At 39.7% G+C, this 27,985-nt stretch overlaps 1 protein-coding gene across 4 annotated transcripts in view; it reads left to right on the forward strand.

The window, feature by feature from the left end:
* Positions 1 to 26,945, forward strand: part of TCAIM (T cell activation inhibitor, mitochondrial) — a 35,821-nt gene extending 8,876 nt beyond the window's left edge. For all 4 annotated transcript variants that reach the window (XM_069560796.1, XM_069560798.1, XM_069560797.1 and 1 more), the window contains 10 exons: positions 429 to 501; positions 5,743 to 5,878; positions 8,441 to 8,594; positions 12,293 to 12,545; positions 17,169 to 17,291; positions 18,627 to 18,724; positions 18,984 to 19,075; positions 22,575 to 22,807; positions 23,398 to 23,529; positions 26,693 to 26,945. In XM_069560796.1, the coding sequence (XP_069416897.1) occupies positions 429 to 501; positions 5,743 to 5,878; positions 8,441 to 8,594; positions 12,293 to 12,545; positions 17,169 to 17,291; positions 18,627 to 18,724; positions 18,984 to 19,075; positions 22,575 to 22,807; positions 23,398 to 23,529; positions 26,693 to 26,933 (1,535 nt within the window). In that variant the 3' untranslated portion in view covers positions 26,934 to 26,945. The remainder of the gene's footprint in view (positions 1 to 428; positions 502 to 5,742; positions 5,879 to 8,440; positions 8,595 to 12,292; positions 12,546 to 17,168; positions 17,292 to 18,626; positions 18,725 to 18,983; positions 19,076 to 22,574; positions 22,808 to 23,397; positions 23,530 to 26,692) is intronic.
* Positions 26,946 to 27,985: the final 1,040 nt, after the last annotated feature.

Below are 27,985 nucleotides of genomic sequence, written 5' to 3' on the forward strand. Positions count from 1 at the left end.
TCCAGTAAGTCTGGAAGTCCACTAGTGTCAGTCTTCCAACTTTATTCTTCTTCAGTGTTGAGTTGGCTATTTATTTATTCTACATATAAACTGTTATGTGTTATTTCAAAATAATAACTTGCTGAGATTTTGATTGGGATTGCATTGAATCTCTAAATCAAGTTGGAAAAAACTGACATCTTGACAAAATTGAGTCTTGCTGTCTGTCCATGAACATGGACTATCTCTCCATTTCATTCTTTTTTTTTTTTTTTTTCAGATTTCAGATTTTTTTTTATCAGAGTTTTACAGTTTTCCTCATAGATCTACATATTTTGTTAGATTTATAATTTAAGTATTTCATTTTGGGGGTTGCTAATGTAAATGGTAATGTGCTTTTAATTTCAAATTCCATTTGTTCATTACTGGTATCTGCTTAACTTTTTAAGTGATTAATGGATGCCTGGAACTTGACCTACGTATATATTCAGAAATGTTTTGCCACCTGAGACCTGTGAGGAGGTAAGCTTTGTGGTTCAATCTGTTATTAGTATTTGGGAGGTGGAGGGAGTATGTGGAAGCTGTTAGGTGTTTAATTTCAATTTATTATAATTTATCAAATTCTAACTATTTTGTCTCTATTATGGTGGAGGGCAGGAGTAAGAAAAAGAAAATTCATGTAAACATCCATGTCTTTCTCCCAAGTATCTATTCAGAGTAAAATGTGAAAAGAATAGATACCATCTTTCAAAATAGTTCAGTATGAAAAGTTTAAGAGGAAAAGAAGATAGTTTGTCCTTAATATAGATCTTAGTATGTTGCCCTCAAGTCTGTTGCTGTCATAAAGAAAACCACTTTATACTGAAATTGTGTAATAAGATCATTTGATCGTTTTATTTGCTATTTTATATATGTATAGTCTAAATGCTACCTGTTGCAGGAAAGAATTTAAGGAGCTCAGTAAAATTTAGTTGGCATAGTAATAGGCACATATACAGTTAATCAAAATGAAAACCAGATGCCCTCTAGAGGAAAAAGATCATTTGTTTAAAAAGTAGAACTGATTAGACAATTATTCAAATATCAGATTTCTGGCTTCTTGGTAGCCCAGTCAAAAAAGGTAAATTTATTTGGCTCCAAAGTATATAACCAAAATAAAATTGAATCTGTTCCATAAAAATAATGTCAGGGACTTCTCTGGTGGTCCAGTGGTTAAGACTCCACATTTCAAATGCAGGAGACACGGGTTCAATCGCTGGTGAGGGAACTAAGATCCCACATGCCTCAGGGCACAATCTCCCTCCAAAAAGTGACATGTCAAGTTTTAGATTACTAAAACACATTTGGCACTAATTAGTACTTTTAAATAATTATGCATTGATACGTGACTGTCTCAGCCAATAGTCACTGTTAAAAGGAGTGTCTTTAGGGGGAACAGACTGTTTCCACCAATTGAGTTTATGATGAGGATTATCCAATAAAGGGAGACTTTCTCTCACTGAATTTATGACATAAATGGTTTAAAAGAAGAAGAAAAGAGAAACAAAAGAAGCTGTGAGATACTGGACAGCATCCCCAAAAGCTGCTGGGCAGATGTTGAGACATTCTGCATGTTGTGGTAGCTGATGGTAGTGTTCAGCTATAGAAACCCAGGCTAAAGTGCTGTGTCCTCTTGCTCTGATACAAAGAGAGGCTGTAGGAGCTTGGAAGGATGGGATTTACAACACTTCCTGGGCTGTTTCCTTCAGTGATACCCACTCCTTCACCCCCATGCCACTGATGGCAGTGAGCACTAGTTGCTGTGGATAGAGACACAGTTTTCTGGCTTTTTTGACCTCAGTCTTTAGAAAACTATATTTTAACTTTAACCCATAAAAATAAAAGTTTCATAACCGTAGTTAACCTTGCCACACATAATATCCCAGAGTATTTTCTGTTCTGAGATATATTTTCTGGGTTGTTTGTGTGTGTGTGTGTGTGTTTCATGTTGGTCATGGATTACTAAATTGATTTCACAACTAAGTTGACTGTACAGTCTGTGTGCACTCGAGCTCCATTCGCCTCCAGCCACCTCCTTCCTTTATTTCTTGCCTGTGGCTCCTTTCCTGCTACAGCAGTGGAGTTACACAGTTGCTTCACAAACCAGATGGCCCTGAAAGCCTAAAATATTTCCTCTCTGGCCCTCTACAAAAGAAGTTTCATGTGCCAGTTTTGCTCAATCTAAAGCAGCACACACACACACAAAATAAAGCAACACAGTATTGCTTTCAGTTCAGTTCAGTTGCTCAGTTGTGTCCCACTCTTTGCAACCCCATGAACCGCAGCACGCCAGGCCTCCCTGACCATCACCAACTCCCAGAGTCCACCCAAACTCATCTCCATTGAGTCAGTGATGCCATCCAGCCATCTCATCCTCTGTTGTCCCCTTCTCCTCCTGCCCTCAATCTTTCCCAGCATCAGGAGTCACCTCTTCACATCAGGTGGCCAAAGTATTGGAGTTTCAGCTTCAACATCAGTCCTTCCAATGAACACCCAGGACTGATCTCCTTTAGGATGGACTAGTTGGATCTCCATGCAGTCCAAGGGACTCTTAAGAGTCTTCACAGTTCAAAGGCATCAATTCTTTGGCACTCTGCTTTCTTTATAGTCCAACTCTCACATCCATACATGACTACTGGAAAAACCATAGCCTTGACTAAATGGACCTTTGTTGGTAAAGTATTGTCTCTGGTTTTTAATATGCTATCTAGGTTGGTCATAACTTCCCCTCCAAGGAGTAAGCATCTTTTAATTTCATGGCTGCAATCACCATCTGCAGTGATTTTGGAGCCCAGAAAAATAAAGTCAGCCACTGTTTCCACTGTTTTGCTATCTATTTGCCATGAAGTGATGGAACCAGATGCCATGATGTTAGTTTTCTGAATGTTGAGCTTTAAGCCAACTTTTTCACTCCCCTCTTTCACTTTCATCAAGAGGCTCTTTAGTTCTTCTTCACTTTCTGCCATAAGGGTGGTGTCATCTGCATATCTGAGGTTATTGATATTTCTCCCGGCAATCTCAATTCCAACTTGTACTTCTTCCAGCCCAGCGTTTCTCTGGTTTTTCTTGCTCTTATTTCCTTGCATTAAATACCTGCTGCACAGTCATTTACTATACGTTAGCCAGACCCTGTGGTGGGAGCCTCTGAGCTCTCCTGCCCCTCTGGGTCTACCTCAGGGTTTGCCCTGAGGCCATCAGTGGCTGAGGGGAAGAGGAATACCAAGTCAGGCTCACTCCAGCGGGACACAGGATGCCCCCAGCGGGTGACTGGCTAGAAGACTTCCCACTGGCAGGACTGAACCCTTCTCGGGACCGGACAGCAGCCCCAGACATCCTCCCCAAGGCTCCTCCCTTCCCTTTCTCCTGTAGGTGTCTGCCCTGAACCATGGTCTGAAGTCTCCCTACTTCCTCTCTTCCCCAGTCGTTCTCTTACACATCTACTTCTGTCTTGACTTCTGCTTCTCAGCAGACCCAAACTAGCATAACGAACAACAGTGAATACCTGTGAACTGTTTTTCCTGCCCTCAAGGATGCCATGGTAGTTGAGAAGGATGAATACATATCATTTCTATTTTAAGGTATTCTGTTCCATGTATGTGGGGCACACAGTTTGTTTTATTAAAGCTTAGAAGAGGGAAAGACTTTATAATGAGGATACAAGAGGGAAGGTTCTGGAGGACTGGGCACATTGCCTCCTGGCACATCGCTAGGACTGCAGTAATTAGTGAATGAGTAAGTACAATTTGGACAGACGGAAGTGGGGAACAGAGAGGATGTCTGAGAGCTTAGAAATCATGAGAAGAAAGGGAAGGACAAGGCAGATCGCCAGTGGGGCTGAAGCTGAGGGTTCCTGTCAGGAGTGTTTGAAGATCAAATTGGAAAGATAGATCGGAAGTTATAAATACCAGACTAAGGAGTGGATTTTACTCTGCAGGAGTTGAAACACCATCAAAGGTGTTTCCGTAAGGAATCCAAGGATAGTGGGATTTTAGAAAAATTAACCTGTATACCCATTCTAGTATTCTTACCTAGACAGTCTCATGGATGGAGCCTGGTAGGCTACAGTCCATGGGGTCGCAGAGTCAGACACGGCTGAGTGACTTCACTTCACTCCAACCTGTATACAGCATGGTTAGGGAAAAGAAACAGAATACTGATTCGGAGGCAGCGCAGTCCAGTTTTGTGGTGACCATTGCTGGAAAGAAGGAATGGTTCCAAAGGACACTGTAAAGTGAGAAGAAGTAAGACTTCAGGACTAAAGATGAGGTGGGGCTGGTGAGCTAATTCAGGCAACAGTAGGTCTGAGAGGTTCTGCACTGGCAACAGGAAGAAAAGAGGACCTCCGTAACAGAAGTAAAGAATGTGTCCTGGATGGCGCTGTCCAGCGGCTTCCTTGCTTTTTGTATCCAGGCTGAGTTTAGAAGAAAAGTAGTGACATAGGCTCCTTTTTTTAAGACATTTAAAATTTGAGAGGCTGGCAGGATAGCTAAAGCGTCCATCACACATATGGCAATGGGGACTTAAACTCAGAGGAAAAGAGCTGTTACTAACATTTACTTACCCTGCCTCCTATTACTCTCCAGAAATGATCCTATAATATCATTTTGTTTTTTGAAAATATATATTTATTTAGCTGTGCCAGGCCTTCCTCGCTGCACACGGGATCTTAGCTGTGCATGTGGAACCTACTTCCCTGATCAGGGAGCAAACCCGGACCCCTTGCACTGGGGTCTGCACCAAGTCCCGGCCCCTGGACCACCAGAGAAGTCCCTCAGTCACTGTAGAAGTAGAGAACTTCCCCAAAGACTCAGTGCACCTAAGGTAGGAGACCAAAACAGGCACAGCATTTAGAGACTTCTGCACAGCCCATTGGGACTTCCCTAGTGACTCAGATAGGAGAGAATCCGTCTGCAGTGCGGGAGACCTGAGTTCAGTCCCTGGGTTGGGAAGATCCCCTGGAGAAGAGAATGGCAACCCACTCCAGTATTCTTGCCTGGAAAATCCCATGGACAGAGGAGCCTGGCAGGCTACAGTCCCTGGGGTTGCAAAGAGTCGGACACAACTGAGTGACTTTCATTTCACTTCACTTCACAGCCCATTATAGAGTGAAAAAGGTAAATTATTACATTCAAAAATAGAAGTCATGAAAGTGCTCCCCAGAAATTGCAAATAATCTCATTTGGGTTTAAAACTTTTTTAAAAAAACACTCCCAGGTGAGTTATGCCAAAATTTGAGAGTGAGATGTCAAGGTATCTAACTGGAAAATTTTAGCATGCTGGTAATGATGAAATGAACTAAAAGATATTTTATATCTCTTATGAAGCATTACAATTCTCAAACTATTTTCACTTTAAAATAAATATTGTTATTTTGGGTATTGGGGTTTTTTTTTTAATCTGAAAAAGAAAAATGATACAGAAAATTGTCATCATTTGCAGTGAAGCCAGTTTACATGTCAAGGTAGGCTTTTGAGAGGAGGTTTTATTATTATTATTAAATATTATCTTATGATATTACATCAGAGAAATTTATAACCACTGTTTATAGAAATCATGTATCACTCACTAAAATCTACTCTTCTGTAGATTTCAGAAAACCACAAAGCTTTACACTCTGGTTTCTATATTGTTTCTATGATGTTTTCCATACTGTTACTTTATTCATGGGGGATTTGTGTCTGTGTCAGTGATCCAGTGAGTAATAAATCCATATCTTTTAAAAAGGTTATGTCCAGGAAAGATATTTCCATACTGCTTTCTGTTATCAAGAGCTTTATCAGGAGCTGAAGCAGTCAATGCCTTGAGGCCGTTTTATTTTGCTGTACATCCAGATTTCTTTGGACAGCACCCCAGGGAAAGGGTAAATATTTATTTTTCTTTATGTTTAAAGTTGAGTCTGCATTTGTTTACTTACCTTTGCTACAGTGTAATACAGAAAGTTCTATAAATTGGGTTTGTTTTTGTCATAGTGGTATAATCAATGCTTTGAACTGTAGGCACTGGAAACTGAAACTAACGCTATTGTTCTTTTATGAAAGTCTCATATTTCTGGCAGGCAATAAAAATATCATTTGGGAACTTCCCTGGTGCTCCAGTGGTTAAGACTTCACCTTCTAATGCAGACGATGTGGGTTTGATCCCTGGTGGGGGATCTTAGATCCCACATGCCTCACAACCAGGAAACCAAAACATAAAAGTAGAAACAATATTGTAACAGACTGAATAAAGCCTTTAAAAATGGTCCACTTAAAAAAAAATCTTAAAAAAAAAGTACTGTGTAAACTCTGTGTGTGAGTAATCATGTTTTCCGTACCAGTACCACTGCTGGCCTCTGTTACTATAATCAGTCCCTTTTTTAAGGTTGATATAGGGAAGGTTCGGAGAAGGTGATGGCACCCCACTCCAGTACTCTTGCCTGGCAAATCCCATGGATGGAGGAGCCTGGTAGGCTGCAGTCCATGGGGTCTCTAACAGTTGGACATGACTGAGCGACTTCACTTTCACTTTTCACCTTCATGCATTGGAGAAGGAAATGGTAACCCACTCCAGTGTTCTTGCCTGGAGAATCCCAGGGATGGGGGAGTCTGGTGGGCTGCCGTCTGTGGGGTCACACAGAGTCAGACACGACTGAAGTGACTTAGCAGCAGCATAGGGAAGGTTTTTCAGTGGCTGGATGTTGCCTGCTGTTGGTCCACTTCCCTATACCATCAGTTCATGTGTGCTCAAGGAATACAAACTGATGTGAAAAATAACTCATGATACACTTAATTAGGAACACCAGTATTTTTTAACATTAGATAATATATTACAGAACCAAATGCTTTGAAATTATCTCATCGGTTCCTTTTATCTTCCTTACACTGATGACTGGTTTAACATGAAAAGGAATTTAAAACTCTTGAAAATTAGAACATTACTGTATTGCCTTTTTCTACTTACCATGGAAAATAAATCAGTTTTACTTCTTTGCTTTAGGAAAATACTCTGATTATGATGGTTGTTATATTGGTTGTTAGAAATTAGATCCTTTTTAACTAATTAGTAAATTGAATCAACAGCAAAATATCCACTACCTTGGAGATATAATAAAGTAATACAAATTATTGGGAATGTCATACATGAATATAATTTAATGTTTCACAATTTACAGTTTTTAAATCCAATGTGTGTGGAAAAATTAAGCTTAATACTAGGTGATGATTTCTGTCCTCTACCAATATACCCTTTTTTTTTTTTTAATTAAAACTTTTATGTGCCGTAAAACGTGAACTCGGCAGACTTGGGTTGTTCTGTTACAAAGAAATGCCTGGCTTCAGTCCTGGCTCTTCACTCCTGGGAGATGAGCTCTGAGCCCTGGGATATCTTTGCCTGATAAGAATGTTTCTGTGTGCCCAAAGCCTTGGGCCACACCAGACAGTTTATCCTAACAATGTGAGTTATGGTGAAATGCATAATTTCTCATGTCTGAGACCCTCTGGGGAGGCTGGAGACAAATAACTAAGGTCGGTCACATGGGCACATAGTGCTCCAGTAAAGGCCCTGGCCCCCGAGGCTTGAGTGAGCTTTTGTGGTTGGCAGCGCTTCTGATGTTGTCACATGTCCTTGCCGGGAGCTTAAGCACTGTCTGTACAACGTCCCTGGGAGAGATCAGCTGGAACCTTGAGCTTGGTCCCTCCTGGACTCCACCTGCACACATTTCCCCTTTGCTGATTTTAAATGTATCCTTTTGCTGTAATAAAGTATAACCATGAGTATAATAGCTTTTCTGAGTTCTGTAAATCCTTCTAGTTAGTAAATCATCACACCCCCAACACAATATAGCTGAGAGTTGGTTTTTGTCTGTAGAATTGTGTGTGTGTGTGTGTGTGTGTAGTTTTTTATGTGTTCTTTTTTTAAGCTTGTTTTAAAATTGAAGTATAAAAAAAAATAAAGTAAAATAAAATTGAAGTAGAGTTGATTTACAATGTGTTGATTTCTGCTATATAGCACAATGATTCGGTTATACATATATATGTGTTTTATATTCTTTTTCATTATGGTTTATCACAAGATATCGAATACAGTCCCTTGTACTATATTAAGTTTTTATTATGTAATTAGATTTATCAATCATTTATTAATTGAGATATTTAGTCATAGTTAGGCTTTTTCTACATCTCATTTATAAAGGAACTCAGCCATGTTTTCTTCTAATACTTTTGTAGCTACATTTTTTTTTTTTTTTTTACATCTCTGCTCTGTGGAGTTACATGTTGTGAGGTATGGATCCACTTTTATCCTGTACCAGGGAGCTATGAAATCCCAACCTTTTTTAATACTAAATTCTTTAATACACTCAATAGTGTGTTTAAAAGGTTGGGATATAATTTCTGATGTTTCCTTGTCTATTTTGTACATAAATATCTCAATTTTTTTTTTCCAGGAAGTCAATGAAAATTCCCTTAAGAGATTAAGTGCCTACTTAGAAAACCTTCAGAAACCAGGCTTCAAGTCTTTGAAACCAACCCAGCTTGTGTTTTATGTAAGAGAAACAGATCAGAATCCCTCTGATGGCCAGGAACACTTCAGCACTTCTGGTACATTTCTTATTTCTCATATGTCCCTTGCACCCTTGCAGGCATCATTTGGTATGAGTTCAATCTGTCTAAAAGTTGCTAGAAGACCTTTGGAGTGAAGCCTTGTCGTAGAAAGTAATATCATTTAATCAAGGGTTTTCCTGGAGTTAGATTTTATTCCTGGCTACTTCTGTTTGATGAGCCTCTTTTTTTCCCCTTAAGGATAGTTGCTTTACAATGTTGTATTCGTTTCTGCTGTACAACAGAGTGAATAAGTTCTATGTAGACATACATCCCCTCCCCTTTGAGCTCCCCCCACCCCATCCCCATCCCACCCCTCTAGGTCATCACTGAGCACAGAGCTGAGAGTCCCTGTGCTGTACGCAGCTTCCCACTAGCCATTTTATATATGACAGTGTGGATGAGCCACTTGGAATGTTTAAACTTTTTTGACTAGAAAATTAAAACGTTTCTGTTTGTCCCCTTCCTATTTCAGTGCTGTTTAAGTGTTAAATGTGTATATGACAATTTATAGCTTTTTTAAAGTATAGCTTACCTTTTCTTATCTAGTCCTCAAAGCACCCTGTAAGGTACCTAGTATTTGCCCAGTTGTAACTTAGTAACGTCCCAGGACCATGGAGACAGAATAAGGGTCTTTGAACTCTCTAACCCCAGCCTCATACTATTTTTAAAATCTGATCAGTCTTAATATACAGCTTTCTGTTTGGTCCTTTGTCACTGCTTTGCGTGTCCAACTCTTTTCGACCCCATGGACTCTAGCCCACCAGGCTCCTCTGTTCATGGAATTCTCCAGGAAAGAATACTGGTGTGGTTTGCCATTTCCTGCTGCAGAGGATCTTCCCCACCCAGGGATTGAACCCAGGTCTCCTGCACTGTAGGCAGAATCTTTACCTTCTGAACCACCAGGGAAGCCCCAGTAATACTTACAACTAAGGGTAAATGTGGGTTCATTATTCTCTAAACATCCATCCTTTTTGTCATTCTTGAGGAAATAACTTTTTTAGAATGAACTTTAAAACAATTTAAAGATTTACTAAGAGTTTTCTGTGAATTAATGCTAAAACAAATAGCTGTAGTCAGCTTTGGCTAAGTAAAGAGAAAAATCCTCTACTTTCAGTTAATGGTTAACTTTGAACCATTTACTAAATAAAAATAATTAAGAGATGAGAGAAAACATAGCATAAGTGAGAAAAAGATAACATTAGAATATAAATTTTTAGGTGTCAGAAAGAAGAGTAGCTTAGTTACAAAGATTGGCAAACAGTGTCTAGCCACTTCAAGAAATAATACCCATAGCCAGTGGGTCTTCCCAAGTGGCTCAGTGGCAAAGAAGCCACCTGCCAAGCAGGAGATGAGGGTCCCATCCCTGGGTCGGGAAGATCCCCTGGTGAAGGAAATGGCAACCCACTCCAGTATTCTTGCCTGGGAAATCCCATGGATAGAGGAGCCTTGTGGGCTACAGTAGTCCATGGGGTTGCAAAGAGTCGGACACAACTAAATGACTGAACAACAAGTAGCCAATAAGCATGTAAAAATGTTTAGCCTTAGTAATCAACGCAAATTGAGTTAATTAGATAATATTCCCAATAAAGGATGAGTGCAGTCTGGCACAGGCATTCCAAACTATGTAGTAGCTCTTACATTGAATTAAGTGATTAATGGAGTTGGTAAATTGGGAGAGAAATTGAGATTTATTCATTGACTCATCTCTTCTGAGGATAAACTATTTCTTCGAACCTCAGCTACAGAAATTCGGATTTTCCTTTCCTCTTTCACCACCTAGAAGAGTTCTACCAGCACTTCTCTCAGATTACCATCAATGGCTCCACTAAAAACTCTTTCTTAGTTTGCATATTCTAGACTCTGTAAATCTGTGTGGCAGGCAGAATAGGTATCTCTGAGAACAATCTAGATTGTGATGACTGTCGTCAGTGGCGAAGACATGAAAAAAAGCACACTTCAGCCTTGAATGGAACAGTGAATAATGAAGAACAATTGTTATGCCCATCAGTTTCAGAAGTGTAAAATACATTGTGCTACATTCATTATGTGGATTAGCATAGCACTACTAAAACGAAAGCGGTTGACATATACATACAGATATGGAGGAGTCCCCCATATGGGTTAAATAACAAAAGCAAGTTCAAAGTAATACATGCAGAATGGTGTAGTTTATATGGGGCTTCCCTGGTAGATTAGACAGTAAAGAATCTGGCTGCAATTCAGGAGACCTGGGTTCGATCCCTGGCTCAGGAAGATCTCCTAGAGAAGGGAATGGCAACCCACTGCAGTATTCTTGCCTAGAGAATTCCATGGACAGAGGAACCTCCAGGCTACCGTCTATGGGGTTGCAAAGAATCGGACACAGCTGAGTTTATATGTTTAAATGGAGCAGTTCACACCATAGGGGTGTGTGTGTGCAAAGACCTAAGTGTGTATGTCATGGGTAACACACATACAAAGCACATAGGAAAGGCCTAGAGCAGTGCTGTTTCAGAGAACCTTCTGCAGTGATGTCACTCGTGTGTGTGTGTGCATGTCTGGTACAGCCGGCACTGGCCCCATATGGCTCCTGAGCATTTGAAGTGGAGCTAGTGTGACCAGGAACTGAATTTTAAATTTAACTTCATTTTAATCAATTTAATTTTAAATAGCCACATATGCCTAGTAGCTACCATGTAAGGCAGTGTGTACTTGACTGTTAATAGGATTGTATCTAGTAAAATTGTGTGCCTGTCAACAGGAGACTTTTACTTTATATGTATCATTTTACAGTATGGATGTACTTATATAATATGTAATTTTTAAAACCAATTTTTAAAAGATTTTAAAAAGGGGTCAGCATGTTATTTATAGTGGGGAAAATGCTTGGCCTGGTGTCGGCTCAGATGTAAACCCTCACTCACTATTCTTAACCCCTTGAGCCTGTGCTTCTTCACATTTCAAAGGAGATAATAATGGTACCCGATACGAATGTTGATTGAAAAGTGATACACGTTCAACTACTGCCAAGTTTAATAACCAATAAGTAGCGAGAGAACCCAGTAGATTTCCTGTTGCTGATTTAACAAGTTAGATTGCTAATCTGAGCACAGTGGCTACGTGTATTAAAGTCAGATTGTGAAGTGCTGACTTTTAAAAAATTAGGGAATTTTGAGTCACTTCTGAAAATACTGAGTCACAAGATGGGGACAGGAGAGTATAAGCACAGTCACTTTTAATCATAGAGAAAATTTGAGATGAGTTTCTGTGGCCACTGAGACTGGATTGGCCCCCTCCACAAACCACTGTCCCCAGGTAGCCTCCCCTGCCTCTGCCCTTCCCCTGGGCCTTAGCCCTGGAGACTGTCTTTGGTGGACACTTGCTTATAGAACTTTCTCATTCCTTAGACTGTAGAAATACAATTTATGAACAGCATTGAAAAATATTCTCAATCCTCTTCTTGGGCCGGGGTCACTGGTGCCAGACTAGAAAAGGGAGCTGACAGAGAAGTTCATAAAGATCGAGATAGTATGGTACAGTTCTGAAGAAGGGACATCATTTTCCATTTACAGATGATTTTTCAATAGGATGAATTTTAATTGGTAATGGAGTGTTTTAAAAGATTTTGATTCTATAAATGTTGTATGAAAAAAATGTTTTTAAAGTAAAGCAAATAATCATCTGTATTAACTGTTTGGGGGAATTATATTCTCTAGGATTTCGAGCAGTCAAATTTACTTTGCACACCAGAGATCTGCTAAGCACAGTATTATATATTCTCAACTCCTGCAGTTTATCTATTGAACATGTCCAAAGCTTGAATACTAATGTGCATTCCCAGCCTCTCAAAGAGGCCAAAAGGACATCTGACAGGCCCATCAAATGGGACAAGTCTTACTACTCCTTTACTGGATTCAAGGACCCTGATGAAGACCTCGAGCAAGTCTGGAGAACGGAAACAACCCTAACGTATGTAGGAGTTTTTACTTACCTGTTGTTTATGTTTAAAATTATAGTCTGAGATCCTGGTGATCCAGTGGTTAAGGCTCTGAGCTTTCACTGCAGGGGGCACAGATTCAGTCCCTGCTTGGGAAACTAAGATCCTGTATGCTGTGTAGTGAATCCAAAAGAAAAAAATTTAAATTGAAAAAATAAAAGTTTAATTTTCCAGGAAAAGTAATGCAATCAATATAGTTAACCAAGTAACCGTTACCAAAAAAGATATTTCATACTTCCTACTCAAAGTGGCCAGAATACTTCTAATGGTATTTGATTTTTTTTTTCTTTGCCTCTTGATACCAGACACTGAAAATTGTTTTGTTTTGAGTATGAGCTATGTCTCAGCCTTACATGCACTGGGTTCCAGCCCGTGATGCTTCTGCTTTACACCGTTAAGAGGGTATTCCTCACAGTGTGTCCAGATGAACCAAAGCTTGGGAATGTGTTACCTATACCTTTCAGTATAGAAAAAAGTGGGATTGGATAAGTCAGGGCAAAAGAGCAAGAATAAGATTTGTTGCACTGCTAAGTCAAGAGGCTTAGTGAAGTGAAGTGAAGTCGCTCAGTCGTGTCCGACTCTGCGACTCCATGGACTGTAGCCCACTAGGCTTCTCAGTCCTTGGGGTTGTCCAGGCAAGAGTACTGGAGTGGGGTGCTAAATATGTAACCATTGTGAAAAGACTGTTCCAGGGACTCTGAACTCAGAGTTAGTCAGCTGGCAAACTAATGAAAAAAGATTGGAACTGGGAAAAGCCCGTTCCCCAAGATAACTGCTGTTTCACTGGTTCCTTGTCCAAGCCAAGTACAGTCTCCTTCCTTGTATGTAGCTCATCCAGTAAAATTCTTGAGTCTTTAATAAAAGACTCTCTTAGGTTATATTATACTATTAATAGATAATGAGTTTTTAAGAGTAGGGACTATGTTTTAATCATCTCTCTTTCTAATACTAATCTGCTTCACAGATTCATAAAACCTGTCTAGCATTTTTATTAACACTGAATTAAAGAACTGTTAAATAAGTGTGACTGTGGAGTGCTGTAGGCGCAGTATGGAGAACTCAAGGTTTAATATGGAAATGTAAAGTAGCTTAATACAGAAGAGAGCAGCAGAAGTGACTCAGCAGTGAATGTAAAGGGCCTGTTTTTTGGGGGGGATTTTTTTTTTTTTTTTTTTTGGAACAGTGCCTCTGTTAATTTCACTAGTGTTGACTTAATAAAAGTATCTGCTGTTTTAGTAGGAGATACATTATCTTAAGGAAAATTCCTGAGTGTAGATGAGTTGTGTTACTATGAATCCTTGATTTTCTCCATAGGTATACATTTTTTAAAACTGATGATCTCATGGATTCTTTACCGTCTGCTCCACCAGGAAAGCCCAATAATTACCAGCACTAGCTCAAATCATGTCATTTTGACTTGTCTCCTCTCAAAGAAGATAACATAAATTGAGTAAACCATTGTTTTAGAAATTGAAGTCGGTGGAAATTTAACATTCTAATTTATTGACAAAATGCAGTGTCCACTGCTATGTATCTTGTCACACAATGAAGTAAACCCCATTATTAGCTATATAGCTTTTCTTAGTTTTGGCAAATGAAATTAATGATACAGTATTACATGTTTTAACATGTTTTAGCCTTGTTTATAACAGATCTTGCAGTCCTCTTAAAACTGATGTAATGGGGAAGAATGACTACATGTATATGTATGGCCGAGTCCCTTCATGGTTCACCTGAAACTATCACATAGATAGATCTAATGTCTACATAGATAGATAAATGCCAACTGTAGAATCTTCATTTTTGTCTCAGGGTTTAGAAGCAAAACACAAAAATTGTTAAACTAGGCCACTTAAATTTTATACATTAAATGTAAGAACTCCAAAAATCAGGTCATGAATATATAATCATAAGATTCTATTTCAGTTCACATTTTAAGACATTTGGTCCCAAAAGGAAACATGGTATTTGCTTGATAATTCATTTGTCTACAAATCATCCTTTTTCTTACCTAATTTAAAGTAAATTAATATGTATTACTTAATAAATGAGGGAAAATGGAAGAATTGTAATAGCTAATAATCATGACATAAAGTAAGATATTTTTATTTTTCTTATTTCTCACACACCATGCAGAAATGACAAGTCTTTACCAATATTGTTAAAAGGGGAGTAGGAAGAATTATTAACAACTGCGCACAATTAGTGAATCAAAAAAAATGTGGAATGTAGGGACTCCCTGGCGGTCCAGTGATGAGGACTCTGCACTTTCACTGCAGGGGGCTGAGTTCACCTCTGTCCAGGAACTAAGATCTTTGCAGCGGCCAAAAAAACGTAAGACACCTTTACTTAAGAGTGCAAGGTCCCAGTTCCTTATCGCAGTGTGCAAGACATTTTAGGATCTCTCTCTGCCACACACGCACATCCCCCTCCAGTCTCATCCCACGCCCCACCCCACCCCCAGGCATTGTGTGATCTGGTTCATCTCACACTTCCCTGTGTGCTAGCCTGGTGGGCATGCCCTTCCCTCTCACTAATCTGCCTGGGAAAACCTGATCCATCTCTCAGGTTCCAGGTCACTTAACCTGCTCTGTAGAACCTTCCAGGCAGAAGTAATTCATTCTTGCTTTGTCCTCATAGAAGCTCATATATTCTCTTCCAGTTGCTTCTCTCTCTCCTCCTTGCTAGATGTGTCTTCCTTATACTGTTAGGCCTTCAGGATAAATATTTGACTGGTTCTGGGAGTTTCAACTTGACTTTCTTTTTTCGGCCACACCACATGTCTTTCAGGACCTTAGCTCCCCAACTAGGGATCGAACCCGTGCCCTGTGTGGGGTCCTAACCACTGTACCACCAGGGAATTCCCTCAACTTGATTAGTTTTTAAATATTGTAGATCACAACATCTACAACCTTTAAAGTGACTATTAAAAAGAACCCTAAAAAGGTTTACTTGGCAGGCATTTTTGAGATGGACAAATGAGCCTTTCTGCACCATTATCATAACACCTGACTGTCACTGACAGGTGTCCAGTGGGGTGTCAGATGTCCTGAGGGTGGGGCACTTTAGACCATCTTCCCCCAGACTCCCTGGAGCTTTCTCTTTCTCAGCTGTACCCAAGGCCCACTCCACCTCCACCCAAAATGTTCCTCTGGCCCTGGAGTCTGCTTGCTATTCTACCACGGCCACTCCTGCACTCCCAGGCACGACCAAGGCCTTGTTTGTGCAGATTTCCCTCGGGAAAGAGACCCTGAGCCAGAGCCAGCATGCCTGTGCTGTGGCCACTGTAACACTGAGGGAGAGACAGCCTGAGAGCGGGGAGCGGGTGGAGCGTGCTGTTCTGTACAAGGCCACGTCAGCTGCCTTCAGCTCTGTTCTGAAAGCTGTCCCCCTCTAATCCCTAGGCAGACTTTAAGATTTCACTGAGAAATGCAAATTTAAGAGAACATCTTTCTGCTGAGCCCATGATGTAGTTATGGGAGAAAGATCAAGGAGGGGAGATGTGAGAGTAGAGCCGGCCACTTAGTTGGGTGGAAAGAAACTAAGGGGCCAGCAGACACACTTGGGAGGAGGAGGTGGGCAGTGACTAGTAAGGTCTGAGCAGTGGGAGCCTTTGGACAGAAAGGTGGGCGGGGCAGGGAGGGCAGGGTTTGCAGTGAGCAGAGAGAACTCGGTGCTAATAGACAAGATGAAGACCAAGGAAGAAGCTGGATCTACCCAGTTAGAATCCATAGAGTCACCTTTGCAAGTTCCTTCATCAGGAAATAGTGCCTTTTAAATGACACCAGTACCATTCGGTACGTCTTCTGAGTTGACTTTTTCGCTGTCTGGCTGCACGACCACATCATTTGCTCTAGTTGGAGAAGGGGTAGCCCTGCCCTCACATGGAGATGACTGATATAAGTGAAGGCCTAGGAGAGCCTTCTGAAAAGTGCAATAAACATAATGGAGGTTTAATTTTTTTTAACTTATTTTTAATGCTTTTTAAAATTATTATTATTCTTTATTTTTTGGCCACACTGCAGGGCATGCAGTATCTTAATCCTTAAACCCAGGATCAAACCCATGCCCCCCTGCAGCAGAAGCACAGAGTCCTAACCACTGGATCACCAGGGAATTCCTAAATATTCAGCCTTTTGGGGGCAAGGGGGGTGGGACATGCAGGATCTTGGTTCCCATCAAGGGATCAAACCTGCACCCCCTGCTTTGGAAGCATGGAGTCTTAACCCCTGGACCACCAGAGAAGTCCTTGAAGCATCTTAGATTTTTAAAAAATAATCCCATTTCTGGAAATCTAGTAACAAGCTTTGGTGTAATGAAAGTTCAATTTTTTTGCTAGGCTAAGGAAGTTGTCATAACTAAAACAAGATTAACAGGTGCTGGCAGTTCTCCAAGAAGCCTGTTTTAGAAGTAGGAGTTTACTCTAAAAGTAGGCTTGGCAGGAGTGCTTATAACTTGGTAAAGGTTTGATGGGAAACTCGCTTTAACATTAGGGCTGCTTTAAGGTAATGAACACATCTTTTAATAGTAGAAATGTTTGCATTAGAGTTAGTATTGCAAAGTGTACATCTCTTTTTTTTTTTCTTTCTTTCTAGATCCTGGTTAGATAACAATGGGAAAAGTGCTGTTAAAAAGCTGAAAAATAGTTTGCCACTTAGAAAAGAACTCGATCGTTTAAAAGATGAACTGTCTCATCAGTTGCAGCTGTCAGATATCAGGTAATGAAGAAGAGAAAACCTGATTTATAGATTAAAATAAACATGTGTTACCTATTGGTAAAGGTTTCTAATAGTTAAATAAATATTTGCATCTTTAATTATTCCATTCACTAAATTTTCAATTATCTTTTTATGAAACTAATCAAATGTTTATCTAAGAAAACCATTATGAATTTCTTATTTAAAAAGGTGAAGTAAGGTTTAGATACTGATATTTTTAGCAGAATAATTTTTTTAGCATAATAACATAATGGGCTTATAAGAAAAATATACTTTTCCATATGCATATATGCATATAATGTATTTTAAAAATCAGTATTTCTCCAACATATAAGTTTGGTATTTGAGTTTAAAAAGAGAAAAGGAGGGCTTCACTGATGGCTCAGCACATAAGGAATCCACCTGCAATGTAGGAGACACAGGAAGTGCAGGTTCAGTCCCTGGGGAGGGCACATCCCCTGGAGAAGGACATGGCAACCCACTTCAGTATTTTTGCCTGGAGAATTCCATGGACAGAGGGGCCTGGCGGGCTACAGTCTATAGGGTCGCAAAGAGTTGGACACATCTGACTGAACAACTGAAAAAAAAAGAGAAAGGGAAAGAAAAAAAAAATGTTGTATTCTTTGCTTCTGTGTTATATAGCATGACTTTTTAAAATTTTTTAAATTGAGATATAGTTGATATATAGCATTATACTACTTCCAAGTGTTTTATATAATAATTCATTATTCATATTCATTATAAAATGATCACAATAATTCTAGTTGACAGCTGTCATCATACATAGCTAGGAAAATTTTTTTCTTGTGATGAGAACTTTTAAGATCTACTCTTTAAGCAATTTTCAAAATGCATGACAGTATTATTATTAACTATAATCACCATATGACTTTTTAAAAAGTTTTCATAAACTTAGAAATCATTTGCTGAAGTTTATTATAAAATAGGTTTAACAGCTACAGCCCTAAGGAGCGGGTGGTGTGATTCATCCATGGGACTCCCTGAGGTATTGTCATCTGGCCTGGTGCTTAAACTTCTATGACCGTTTTGCTGCAGCCTGTTTTGCTTTCAGCCTTCATTATGAGGACTGTTTTCTTATATTGAACCAAATGACTGTTTGGATATAGTAACAGCACCTTTATCCTGTGCTTGCAGAATCGCAGAGTTCTTAAATGTTCTTCTTTATTTAAATCATAATTGTTGAAGATAACTCAGATTTATAAGGAAAGTGTTTACACTTGGAGCTTTCACAGAAGTCAGGCAGGTGGGGGTGAGTATGCGCCTCCCTCTGGGGGGACACGGGTGATAACGGGCCTGTGTGCTGTGTTGGACCAGGTGGCAGAGGAGCTGGGGCATCGCCCACCGCTGCAGCCAGCTACACAGTTTAGGCCGCTTAGCCCAGCAGAACTTGGAAACCCTTAAAAATGCAAAAGGTAAACAATTTCCATTCGCTTTCGAAATCCATATCCCTTAACAGCTATACAAATCTGTATATTCTAGAGGAAAACTGTTGAAAGTCTGTGTAGATGTGGCTTGATCTCAGCTGAATTGTTAAGTCTATTCCTTTGAATGAAACAATAACTTCTACCAAGTTTACTCCTGAATTGATACATGAAATGTAATTATTTGCACAGTGCTAAAAAAATAAAGCCTCTCTGGACAGTGACCAAAGGGTTTGTGTTTTATCATCAGGATGTACAATAATATTTACAGACCGGTCCGGGATGAGTGCAGTGGGCCATGTGATGCTAGGAACAATGGATGTCCATCACCACTGGACAAAAGTAAGAAAAAGCTTAAGAGCAAAACAAACAAAAAAAGATTTGTCTTCAACATACTTTTGTTTCAGAAAACTGCTAATATGTCAGCAAACTGAAAAAAAACTTTGAATCATAGTTTCAGCTGTGTGCAGAGCAGATGCTTTATAATCAGTAGTTTAAATTCTTAGATAACTGATTTTTTAAGTCCATTTTTATTTGGAAAATTTTACAGTCTTTTCTAAAGCACAGCCTAAAGGCCTGCATTCTGTTGGGTTTTTGGTTTTCTTTTCAACAGATATACTATGTATAATTGACACAATAGACTGTGCATGTTTGGTGGGTATGATCTGCTGAGATATGACGTATGTAAAAACCTGTGAAACCGTCCCCATAATCAGGAGAGTGAGCACATCCATCACCCACCAAATCATGTGCATACCCCTGTGTAAACACCTCCTCCATCCCACCACGCCCTCCCAAAGCAGCCACTGGTCTGCTCTCTGTCACTAGAGATTAGTTCATATTTCTAGACTTGTATCTGAGTAGAATCACAGAGTATGTTGGGGAGGATCTGATTTCTTTCAGTCGGCATAATTATTTTGAGATTCATTCATGCTATTGCATGTATCAAGAATTAATTTTTTTTATTTCCCCAAAGTATTCTGTCCTGTGGATATATATCAGTTTGTTTTTCCATTCATTTATTGATGGCTACTGGGTTATGTCAGCTTTTGGCTACTTAAAAATAAAGCTGCTATAAACATTTATCTACAGAGTTTAAATGAACATATATTTCCTTTTCTATTGGGTAAATACCTAAAAGTGGAATGGCCAGATGTGTTAGGGTATTTTAACTTTTCAAGAAACTGCCAATACTTCCTTTGGTGATCTTTTAATTAATTTATTTATTTATTTTAATCTCACTGCATGGCACATAGGATCTTAGTTCTCTGACCAGGGATCGAACCCACGCCCCCTACAATAGAAGCATGGAGTCCCGGTCCCTGGACCACTGGGGAAGTCCCTACATTAGAAGCATAGAGCCCCAGGCCCTGGACCAGCAGGGAAGTCCCTGCTATGGTCATCTTTTTATTTTTAGCCATTCTAAGAGGTGTGTAGTCTTATTTCATTGTGTGTTTTTACATTTCTCTAATGATGGATGGCAGTGAGCATCTTTTCATGTACATATCTGCCATCCATATGTCCTCTGTGAAATATCTGTTCATATCAAATATCTGACAGAAGATATTTGCAAACCACCTATCTGACCAAGTCTAATCCTAACCCTAACCCTTTGTATCTAAATATATAAACAACTCTCAAAACTCAATAGATTAAAATAAATAAATAAAAAATAATTCAGTTAGAAAATGGGCCGAAGACATGAACGCACACGTCACAGAAGAGGACGTACAGATGACAAATAAGCTCATAAAACACCATATAGAAATGCAAATTAAAACTACAGTGAGATACCACTGTACACCTGTCAGAATGGCCAAAGTGAAAAACAGTGACCACCACATGCTGGCAGGGATACAGAGAAACAGGATCCCTCATCCATTCCTGTTGAGAATGTGAAATGGCCCGGGCACTCTGGAAACAAGTCTGGCAGTTTCTTACAATACTAATAAACACATGCTTACCATGTGGTTTGGCAGCTACCCTCTTCCTCTTAGGCATTTATACTAGAGAAATGAAAAAGTATGCTCACACAAAAACTGTGCATAAATGTTTATGATAGCAAACACAAACTGCAGTGCATCCACGCAGCAGAATGTCATTCAGCAATAAGGAATGAACTGCTGATACAGTCAAGATCTTGGGTGGATCTCAGGGCCATTGTGCGATATGAAAAAAGTCAATCTCACACGATTACATGCTGTATGATTCCATTTATATAACATTCTTCAAACAATAAAATTAAAGAACAGATCAGTGGTTGCCAGGGGTCAGGAGTGGGGGGAGCAGAGGTGTTGGCAGCTATGGAAGTGCAGCCGAGGGGATCCTCATGATGCTTCCAAGTTTGCGCATGCTTTTTTCTTCTCCTAAAACTTTCCCACATGCGACTGACCTTCTCTGCTCTTTCTTTTTAATTGAAGTACAGTTGATTTTCAATATTGTGTTCATTTCTGGCATACAGGAAAGTGATCCAGTCATATATACATATATGTATCCTTTTTCCTATTCTTTCTCATTATGGCTTATTACAGGATACTGAATTTAGTTCCCTGTGCTAAACAGTAGGACCTTGTTGATATTTTATATAGCAGTTTTTCATACTAACCCCAAACTGCTAATTTATCTTCCCCCACCTCCTTTTCCTTAGACAGACTCTTAAGTTTGTCTTCTATGTCTGAGGGTCTGTTTCTGCTTCATAAATAAGTTTATTTCCATCATATTATTGATCCCATATATAAGTGATACCATATGGTATTTGTGGTATTTGTCTTTGTCTTACTTCGCTTAGTATAATCATCTCTAGCTCCATCCTTGTTGCTGCAGATGGCGTTATTTCATTCTTGACTGTGGCCAAGTAATACCCATTGTGTGTATATATACACCACATCTTCTTTATCCACGCACCTGTCAGGAGACATTTAGGTTGTTTCTGTATCTTGGCTGTCGTAAATAGTGCTGCTATGAACATTGGGGTACATGTGTCTTTTTTATAGTTTTTGAAGGAATTTCCATGATGTTTTCTATAGCGGCTGCACCAAGTTACATTCCCACCAACTGTGTAGGAGGGTTCCCTTTTCTGCACACCCTCTCCAGCACTTGTTATTTGTAGACTTTCTGGTGGTGGCCATCTGACCGGTGTAAGGTGATACCTCATTGTAATAGTTAAGATTTGCATTTCTCCAGTAATTAGCAATGCATCTGACCTTCTCTAAATCCTCTTTATCTTTTATTGGTCACATCAGATGTCTTAGGAACCTTTGCTTGACTCTCCAGTCCCTTCACCCTGAGGAGGCATTTGTTACGCTGAATTCTGATTCCTGTTTTGTTTCCCTGCACCCTGACCATGAGCCCCTGACAAACAGGGGCACAAACTCTTAATCTCTACACTCCAAGGGCCCATTTTAGTGCTTTAATTCACTTACAGATGCTTCATAAGTGAATTTAGTTAAACTAAAATTCTGAAGAAATAGACTTGGAGTTGAAATACATAGACTTTATTTCATTATACCTTCATTATATCATTTAATTTGTGTAAACTAAGATTTCTACCTGAATATTTACATATTAGTACTTAGGACTTACTTTTATTTGGAACGTATTTCTTTTCTTTTGCAATCCCTTCAGTTCCTATCTAAAAGTCCCTAAGATTTACAGTGGTTTGTTTTGAATATTAATATTTACAGCATTCCATAGTCTTTTTCTTATCACTTACTTGAACTTTCCCTATAGGAAAAAAATTTTCTTGTTAGAATTTCTCATACCATTGATTGGAGTCCTAAATTTGGACTCTTAAAGTAACAAAACTAAATATTCCTTCCTTTTCCTTTTTTAAATACTGTAGCTTTTTGAAAGATTACCGAGTTATTTTGACCTGCAGAGGAGGCTGGCACATTTGGAGGACCAAATAAGCCATCTTCTCGGTGGCATCCAAGTTGTTTATATTGAAGAATTACAGCCAGTGTTGACACTTGAAGAATATTACTCTCTTCTTGACATGTTCTATAATAGACTCTTGAAAAGTCGAATACCTTTTCACCCTCGAAGTCTGCGTGGTTTACAAATGATCCTTAACAGGTTAGTATCTGAAACTGTTACTTTCATTCATTCACTCACACCAGTTGTATATGTATTGCATGAAATTGTTTTGTATTTCCATATGCGATTCTTAGCAGTTAAAGAAAGGAAAAGGAATGTTACTACCTCCATTGGCAACAGTTTTTACACATGAGAAAAGTCAACGTGAGAGGATTAGAAAGATTGAGTTTCTTGAACATTCTGTAAATAACATTGCCACTTACAGGGCAAGTCAGTCCTGTGGAAAACTATAGGATTAAACTAATGTGAAATCAGCAGTGTGCATTTCTGGCACTGTGCTTGGAACTTAAATGCATTGTCTCTCTTTAGCTCTCAGAACCTCACCATGGAGTGGGTTTCTGCCCCCATGTTACAGATGAGGAAGGCCACAGGAAGGATATGGTCATCCTGATAAAATGTTTCTCTTTGGGGACAGCAAAACTTCATGGCAGTTTTGCTCTACCTTTAAGGTAGATTTTCCTAATGAATTCCTTTTCCATTAATCAGACTAATAAAACCATTCCTTCAGGGGTGGAACTTAGGGGATGGAGAGATGGCTGATTCTTCCTTTTATGTATACTTTATTACAGTGACAGATATGCCCCAAGCTTGCATGAACTCGGGCATTTTAACATCCCAGTCCTTTGTGATCCAGCAAACCTCCAGTGGTTTATTCTCACCAAAGCCCAACAGGCAAGAGAGAACATGAAGAGGAAAGAAGAGTGAGTACTCTTGGCCCTCTTCCTGTCTTACCATTCTAATCTAGTCTAATATTTAAAAATATTTAGGTATTCAGAAAGGTGGGGTGGAGGGATAAATTAGGGGGCTGGAGTTACCGTATACATTAGTATACATATAAAATAGATCATTAACACACACCTACTGTTCAGCATTGGGAAGTCTACTCAACACTCAGTAATAACGTATATGGGAAAAGAACCCAAAAAAGAATAAGGTGTATGTGTATGTAAAACTGAGTCAACTGGTGTGACATGAAAGAAACACATTGTAAATAAACTGTGCTCCAGTAGAAAATACGAATTCCATGATAAGGAAAAATACAACTGCCTATCCTCGACCCCTCTATCCTAACGGGCTACGCTGGTGTCACGTCCGATGGGCCTGAGCAGGCGTGGGTCCCAAGGGTGGACTGTTCCTGGCTGAGGGAGGTGTGAGGATGGGAATGCAAATGAGCCTTTCCCTGGATCCGCAGGGCCTCGTCCTTAGTGCATGGAACCTCACTCTTCAGATCCAGGCTGGCCCTCCTCCACCCACACCAAGCCTACTGTTGCCCACAAATGCTGGACGGCTCTGTGCTGGAAGAGTTTTGGAAAGTCACCCTGTCTCCATGTTGCCTGGTGGTAGGGTTTCCACTTCCAAGCTCCTTCCTTAGAGTCGCTCCACCTACACACAACAGCAGCCTCAGCATCAGCGATTTCCTGGGGTTAAGATTTGTTCGGAGAGTGATAGGTAAGGGAAAAAAAGTAATGGGACACAAGCCCTTCCGTGTTGGTTCAGGCACTTTCCACTCCAATTTAGAACCTAGAAACACAACTTCTAGGGCTCTGGTTGCCCGAGGAAGCAGAATTGGGCATGAAAAAATGCTGCTGCCTGTGTGGCCACTTCTCATAACAACAGCTTCCAACCAGTGCTGATGGACACTTAATATTCACAAGGCCTGCAGGGCTGTAAATGACACCTGCCTTCAAGAAATGTCCTGCAATATGTAGTTGAAAGAGATGTCAAAACAGGGCAGACTTTCAAGAAGCCAATCTTAAACTGTTTAAGAAAAAAGTACATGAAAAGATGCTGAACATTGCAAAATGCTGGAGAAAAGCAAATCAAAACTACAGGGTATCTCCTTGCACCTGTCAGAATGGCCATCATCAAAAAATCTACAAACCACAAATGCTGGAGAGAATGTGGAGTAAAAGGAAACCTCCTCCACCCACCATTGGTGGGAATGGAAACTGGTAACAGCCGCTGTGGAGAACAGTATGGAGGTTCTTTAAAAAGTAAAACTAGAGCTAGCATATGATCCAACAGTGCCACTCCCGGAATCACCCAGAAGAAACCCGTGTATCCGGAGAAAACCATCCTTTGAAAAGGAATGAATGCACCCCAGCGTTCATTGCAGCACTCTTTACAATAGCCGAAACATGGAGGGCACCAAAATGTCCCATCGATAGGGGAATGGATAAATATGTAGTACATGTTGCAATGGAATATTACTCAGGCATAAAAGACAATGAAATAGTGCCATCTGCAGCAACATGGATGACCTAGAGATGATCAGAGAAAGTGAAGTAAGTCAGAGAGACAAAGACAAGTATCACAGGCTATCACTTACAGCTGGAATCTAAAAATTGATACAAATAAAGTAATTTACAAAACAGACTCATAGACCTAGAATATAAAGTTATGGCAAAAGGGGAAAGGAAAAGGAGTACATCAAGGCTATATGTTGTCACCTTGCTTATTTAACTTATATGCAGAGTACATCATGAGAAACTCTAGGCTGGAAGAAGCACAAGCTGGAATCAAGATTGCTGGGAAAAATATCAATAACCTCAGATATGTAGATGACACCGCCCTTATGGCAGAAAGTGAAGAGGAACTAAAAAGCCTCTTGATGAAAGTGAAAGAGGGGAGTGAAAAAGTTGGCTTAAAGCTCAACATTCAGAAAACTAAGATCATGGCATCTGGTCCCATCACTTCATGGGAAATAGATGGGGAAACAGTGGAAACAGTGTCAGACTTTATTTTTGGGGGGCTCCAAAATCACTGTAGATGGTGATTGCAGCCATGAAATTAAAAGACGCTTACTCCTTGGAAGGAAAGTTATGACCGACCTAGATAGCATATTCAAAAGCAGAGACATTACTTTGCCAACAAAGATCCATCTAGTCACGGCTATGATTTTTCCTGTGGTCATGTATGGATGTGAGAGTTGGACTGTGAAGAAAGCTGAGCACTGAAGAATTGATGCTTTTGAACTGTGGTGTTGGAGAAGACTCTTGAGAGTCCCTTGGACTGCAAGGAGATCCAACCAGTCCATCCTAAAAGAGATCAGTCCTGCGATTTCTTTGGAAGGAATGATGCTAAAGCTGAAACTCCAGTACTTTGGCCACCTCATGTGAAGAGTTGACTCATTGGAAAAGACCCTGATGCTGGGAGGGGTTGGGGGCAGGAGGAGAAGGGGACGACAGAGGATGAGATGGCTGGATGGCATCACGGACTCGATGGACGTGAGTCTGAGTGAACTCTGGGAGTTGGTGATGGACAGGGAGGCCTGGCGTGCTGCGATTCATGGGGTCGTAAAGAGTCGGACACAACTGAGTGACTGAACTGAACTGAAGGGAGAGGGTAATTTAGGTGGTTAGGATTAAGATATATATTAAGATATATATAATTTATATAATCAACAAAGACCTAATGTAGAGCACAATACTCGACACTCTTTGTCATAAGCTATATGGGGAAATAATCTAAAAAAGAGTAGATATAAGTGTATGTATGACTCAGTTTAGTTGCCCTATAGCTCCTGCAAATATAACGTTGTAAATCAAGTATACTCCAAAGATTTTTTTTAAGAAATGGGAATTCCCTGGTGGTCCACTGGCTGAGACTGTGTGTCCTCAATGCAGGGGGCCCAGGTTCGATCCCTGGTTGGGGAACAGGATCCCACATGCCGCAGCTGAGACCCAGTGCAGTCAAATAAGTAAATATTTTAAAAAAACAAAAATGGAAGAACCATTTTCAGTGTTGAGAGTAGAAACTAACAGCCCGATATACAAAAAATGGGTTCTTTTTAATGTTCATTTTATGTTGTTTTATTTGGTTATAGCTTGTAGCAATCGTTATGTTTTGTTTTTGACATAACAGGTTGAAGGTCATTGAAGATGAATTGATGCGGGCTTCCACGAAGAAATTCTCTCTGGAAAAGTTTTACAAGGAGCCCAGCGTTTCTAGTATACAGATGGTGGATTGCTGTAAGAGACTTCTAGAACAATCGCTGCCTTACCTACAAGGGATGCACCTTTGTGTTTCACATTTCTACTCTGTCATGCAGGATGGAGACCTTTGTATTCCTTGGAATTGGAAGAATGGAGAAGCCATTAAATAACACAGAAATCTATATTATTTTTTAAAGAGATAAGAAACTTATTTAAAATCCACAACTTGATATAACAGTATTATTTACATGTTACAGGAACAGAGTTTCTAATTGCTGCTTTGGAAGTAGACTTTTTAAATTAATTTCTATTAGGAAACTTGTTTTTAAAAGGTTTTACCTGCCAATGGTTTCTTATTCCTCCCCAGATAGTGTTTATCTGATTGGCAGAAAAGATGTTAGAACACATTTGTAGTGGTATGAAAATGGAGGATTCTACCTCCATGAAAGATATATATATATATATATATATATATATATATATATTCTTTTTTTATATATATGCGTGAACACTGGTAAGTATAAACAGGTCTCATTCAGTATAGCTCTGAAGTCTTGGAACTCATTTCCACATGCAGCAATTCAACATGCAACTTTATGGTTATATCACATGGTATCAGTACACATACCTATACTTTGTAGCCAATTATGTGCTGTCTTGAGTCCAAAACAGGTGACATGGGTGGCACAAATTCATGAACCGAATTTTGCCTAAAGACAGAGTAGATTGGAAAAAGTCACTGAATGAACATACGATATTGACGTTATCATAAGCCATCTGCAACAGTTTGTTAAAGCACATCCAATGACGGGGGATTTAAAGTTTTCAATAGGTACATGTATATATGTATGACTGAGTCCCTTCTCTGTTCCTCTGAAACTATCACAACATTGTTAATCGGCTATACCCCAATACAAAATAAAAAGTTTCTTAAAAATAAAGTTTTCCTACCCGTTAAGATACTGTAATTGTCAGCAGCCTATAACCAAGAGACAGTGAATTTTTTTTGAATCATTGAATAAGGTGATTGATTTGTTTTCATGGACAGACACTCCCCAGAAAAATCCTTGTTTCTCAAAGAGTTCTACCAATTAGGGTCCAGTTTGAAATGATTCAGACCACTCAGGATCTGTCACCCCTCTCTACCCTGGTCTTCCAGTGATTGGAGCACAGATTGAAATGCCCGAGTCACCTCCTGTCCACAGTTGTGTGGACTTCGCTG

Source organism: Ovis canadensis, chromosome 19 (genome assembly GCF_042477335.2).
Source record: "Ovis canadensis isolate MfBH-ARS-UI-01 breed Bighorn chromosome 19, ARS-UI_OviCan_v2, whole genome shotgun sequence".
Taxonomy (NCBI): domain Eukaryota; kingdom Metazoa; phylum Chordata; class Mammalia; order Artiodactyla; family Bovidae; genus Ovis; species Ovis canadensis.